This window comes from Geospiza fortis, unplaced genomic scaffold (assembly GCF_000277835.1).
Source record: "Geospiza fortis unplaced genomic scaffold, GeoFor_1.0 scaffold18, whole genome shotgun sequence".
NCBI classification, from domain to species: Eukaryota; Metazoa; Chordata; class Aves; order Passeriformes; family Thraupidae; genus Geospiza; species Geospiza fortis.
Window position 1 is genome coordinate 1,708,097 of NW_005054445.1, and position 4,814 is coordinate 1,712,910.

The 4,814-nt window shown below is 46.6% G+C and overlaps 1 protein-coding gene across 1 annotated transcript; it reads right to left on the reverse strand.

Moving 5' to 3' along the window:
• Positions 1-1,234: 1,234 nt before the first annotated feature.
• On the reverse strand, positions 1,235-4,813 carry RRAD (RRAD, Ras related glycolysis inhibitor and calcium channel regulator; the record flags this gene model as incomplete). The annotated part of the gene is made up of 4 exons (XM_031062325.1): positions 1,235-2,068; positions 3,640-3,844; positions 4,362-4,435; positions 4,558-4,813. Coding segments are annotated over 4 exons (813 nt in total), but the record flags the coding sequence as incomplete, so codon positions are not given.
• Position 4,814: the final 1 nt, after the last annotated feature.

The window sequence follows — 4,814 nt, forward strand, 5'->3', positions numbered from 1 at the left end:
ATCCAATTAAAATGTCTGCTCATGCAAAGGTTAGCTTTGACTGCAGGACAGAATCCTTCACTTTAGACCACTCAGAGCACAAAGGCAGCCCCTGACAAGAAATGTGACCTGTTAGCAGCAGCACAAGCTAAACTGGGCATGTGACCAGCCAGGCTCACCAGCAGCACAGCAAGAGGTGCTAATTTGGTAATTCTTGCATTCCCCATGTGAATTCCTGCCCTGCTCCCTGAGGAGTGCCTGGGCCCCGGGATAACTCCATGGAGAGTTGTTTGCCCCAGCTCTGGAAGGCCAAGGAAAGCTGTGAGACCTGAGGAAGCCCCCCAGAGCTTTGGGGAAGCTCAGCCCCTCTAAAGCCATGGGCAAGCTGGGCTCCCAGGCAGCTGGAACAATCTCCAATGGACTGAACTCAGGCAGGGCCAGTGGAAAGAGGCAGAGGAATGTGTGTTTCATGGGTTTTGAGAACAGAGTTTACGGATTATTTTTAGGAGAATGTTTTCATATCCTATAAAGCAGAATTTATAAAGAAAATGCCATAAGTCCCAGTTCTTGCACCGCATCGTGTTTGGTTTTAACTTCATTAATATCAAATAGGGGAAAATCATGGAAAACCAGCAATTATAACACACTAAATTGCCACAAAAGCAGCACTGAAGGCCTCTGTACACAACTGAATCCCACAGCTCCTTCAAACACCCTTGCCAGCCTGCTTTGAACTTCTTGAAACCACTTGGAACCACATCTACAGGAGTGGGAGTAGATTGGACAATTATACGGCTGCCAAAAAGGAAAAAAACAACCTCCTGCATTTGCTTATTGGCTGTAACACAAGACCTTCAAGGCAGGCAGGGACTTCAAACATTCCAGGGCTCAATATATCAATATAAACACATCAGTCTCACTAAAGGCAGCACATAAAGCCCTGCTCCTGCTAGAGCTGATGAGAACCAGGTTGAGGATGAACCTGAATAATATGAAGGGTCTGGGGCTCCCTTCCCAAGAAGAAGGGAGTACTCTGCTGAAGTAGAGCGTTCACAAAAGTAGGGTTTACTTCTTAAAGAAACCCTTGAATAAAGAAAAGGACAGAGGATTTTCCCAATTCATCTTGTTCCAGAACTCCATCACATGTAAATCTTCAGTCTGTGTATAACATTTGGTACAGTGGAAAAGGGTCAATATAAAAAGGCTGTTCTTTCATTCTTTAGCCACACTATGAGAAAAACACAGTTTATTATAACAGGAAATAATATTTTATTATAAAATCTGCATGTAAACAAGTAACCAATTAATTGAATAACAGTTAATGGAAGTGCAAATTAACTTAATAAAATGATATCTGTTCTGTATTTAAATATATATATAATTCGTTTTCTCCCATTCTACTGTGGTTCTACTCCACCCTCCCCACATTTAAGTTTAAAAAGATTTATCATTGCTTGCTTTGTACTAAAAAGAGTGTACGAGCCTGCGTACAAGTTTAAGTTTTGCTCTGCAAACGAGACAAGTCTATGGTGATATTATCCTTTCTTATCTTTGCATCTCTGGTATCCACAAGACAAGAAGACACAGAACATATGTACACAGTGGGCATGTCAAGCCTCATATTTCAAGTTAGTTCATTTACTTGCACACACTGAAACTGAACCCATTTATCAATGAAGCACTGTAGTGTAACTTCCAGACTTGCTTGAGCACCTTAAGGCATTAACGAGAGTCTCTGGAGCAGCCATGGCCGCCGTCCCCACGGGGATCCTCAGCGGATCAGGGGCTCATCCATCCCTCCCTGACGGCTCCTATAGCACGGACAAGTCGTGGCAAGACTTTGATTTTGCTTTGAAAGCCATCTTCTTGTTGTTCTTGGCCACAATCCTGCCGAGGAAGCGCTTGGCCTTCTTGCTGATGCTCTCCCTCCTCTTGGCGTTGGCCATCCTGCGCGCGTTGTCCTCCTTGCTGTCCTTGCGCAGCCGGATCTGCCGCACGATGCCCTCAAACAGATCCTTCACGTTGTGGTGCAGAGCAGCTGAGGTCTCAATGAACTTGCAGTCAAACACCACGGCACAGGCCCGGCCCTCTGCACAGACAGACAGACAGACAGGTCAGTGGAGAGGTTTTCTCTTCACACACACTGTCAGCAGAAAAGAACAGGAATTGGCTCTAAGTAAGCAAAGTGCCTTCAATGCCATGAAAGAGTTTTACTGCAAAATAGGAAAACCCAAATGTGGTCTTCATGGTTTTGATCCCTTACTGTCCTTGGCTTTGTGGTGCTGTGGTCAGAAATCTCATCTGATCAATGGATCTGAATACATGGCAGCAATAGTCCTTCAGGCAGACTGTGCCTGTACTGTGTGAGAGCTAAAGCTGATTTAGGAGAGGCCCTGGGAAGCATGCTTGTGGCTTGATATGGAGCAGTGTGAGTCTCCCGCTTTTACATTAAACTGACTTTGGGAAAAGACCCCCTAGAGTGATGTACAGAAAGAAATGGGTTTTTTTCTGGAAGCTGTTAAGCAATTCTGCACCTCTGCCTTGCTGCAACAAGTGGGTTCTCCACACCAATAGCAGTGGAGCTGATACAGGCCACAAGGTCAAGTCATTGAACACATCAGTAGAGGTCACAAAGTTGTGCACCGCTGAATCTGACCAGGGCTGAATTTCAAATAAATGATATTCAGTGTTCTGGACATAAGCACTTTACCCTGGAACATTGCTACAGCACAAATTTCCACAGTCAGCTGTGGTAAATAATGGCAGAGTTGTAAACCTGAGGAAAGTACAGATGTCAGAACTAGGACAGGTCAACCATACCCTGCCCCAGCCTGAAAAAGCAATCTCCTGATGAACTCCAGTCAATTCCCTGAGCAGGAATTTAACACTGGGAGCATGGAAAACCAGATAGGGAGAGATGGTTCATCATCAAGGCACCAATATTTCAGAGTATTCTTTCCAGTGGAAAACAAAAAAACTCACCCCAAAACAAAATAAAACCTGGCCAAAGAAAAAGCCTCACAAAATGTTTAAATGAGCAGAATCAAGGCTGTGGTGTTGGCATTGGTTCCTGTGCTCCAGGTACCCAAATGCCAGCCGGAGCTGGCTGGGAGGATTCTCACTGATCACAGCCTAAGAACACAAAAAGACCTTTGGGTTGTGTGAGCCTGGTCCTACCAGCCCAGGTCAGATGTGCTGGAGTCACCTGCAGCAGAAAGGGCTGCACAGGCTGCATGGGATCCCTGTCCTGAGGCTGCCTGGCTCTGTGACACGGCACTGTGTGCCTTGAAGGGCACAGCTCCGACTGTCACCGCTCCGACTGTCACCGCTCCGACTGTCACATCCCGAGCCTGGCAAGTGCTGCTGCACACGCACCATACCATTAAAGCCTGGCTTTAGTAGTCCTGTGCTGAAGCTGCAGCTCTGATACATTTTTCTCTCCCACTGCAGCTGTGCACAGCCACACATCTCCCCCCACACCCATCTCCAGTGTTTTCTGTGGTACCGAGCCCTGCAGCACCAGCCAGCTTGCTCCACTTCCCCAGTGACGCTCAAATCACACGTTTTTCTACATCAAACCCAGACATTCCTACTGGCCATGATCCTGCACAGCCTTTGCTACTGCTTTAGAGAGCACTTGCAAAATTCAGTGTCTCTTACCATCAACTGAGACCTCCCGGGACCTGACCAGGTCACTTTTATTTCCCACGAGGATAATAGGAATATCTTCTGTCTGCCTTGCTCTTCTCAGCTGGATTCTTAGCTCAGAAGCCTTCTCAAAACTAACTTTGTCTGTCACTGAGTAGACAATAATATAGGCATCTCCCATTTTCATGCAGTGGTTCTGGAGCCATTGGCTGTCATCCTGAAACAACAGACAAGAAATGGATTTATTGTGCTGAAAAATCTATTCAACACTGGGTGATCATTTATTACTGTAAGAACCTTAAAGATTCTTTTCTTAGCCTTATTATAAAAAGTCAGTAAAAGTAAGCCAATCTCCCCAAAATTTCAAACATTTTGTTATTTAAAATACAAAACAAAATAAATTTCTCTTGTTTCCAGAAATAATATCAGCTGTGCACTGATCAGATTGACAATCTCTAATTTTACAGTAATTCCCTGGGCTGCTCATGTAAGATACCGATTACTCAAAGCATTGAGAGAGTCTCACTCAGCTCTATTCAGGGTTTTAAACTGCCTGCCTAGCTACAAGAAATTAATTGCAGAGAGAACAAAAGGCAGTATGAATTCTAATTTTTTAATGTCACTTATCTGATTGAACAAATAGGCATAGTTGTTCCATTTCTACTTTTTTTTTTTCTTAAGAGAACTACAGACCAAGCCATAAAGCAAAAGCATGAGGAAAGAGCTGCAAGTACCTGCTCCCATATATCGAACACCACGAGAGATGCTTCTTCTCCATCAACTATAATCGATCTGTCGTATGTATTTCCTATGGAAAATTCAATAAAAACAGCTCAGCAAAAGAAGTTATGCTCCTCCATGCCTGCCGGTGGCCTTAGGGAGGCTCCGAGCCGGGGTTCCCCGGCACCCCCGAGCCCGCCGTGCCCTCACCGGCCTCCTCGGCGTCCGCGCAGTCCTCCACGCCGCCGAAGATGCGCGCCAGGCTGGTCTTGCCGACGCCGTGCTCGCCCAGCAGGATCACCTTGTAGAGGCTGCCGTCGGAGTCGCTGCCCGAGGAGATGACGGAGTCGGAGGAGTCGGAGGCCCAGCTCTGGCGGTGCTGCCCGCCGGGGCTGTACGAGGTGCAGCGCACCAAGCCCGACAGCTCCTCGGGCGGCAGCGGCCGCCGGGCGCGCTCCTCCACGGGC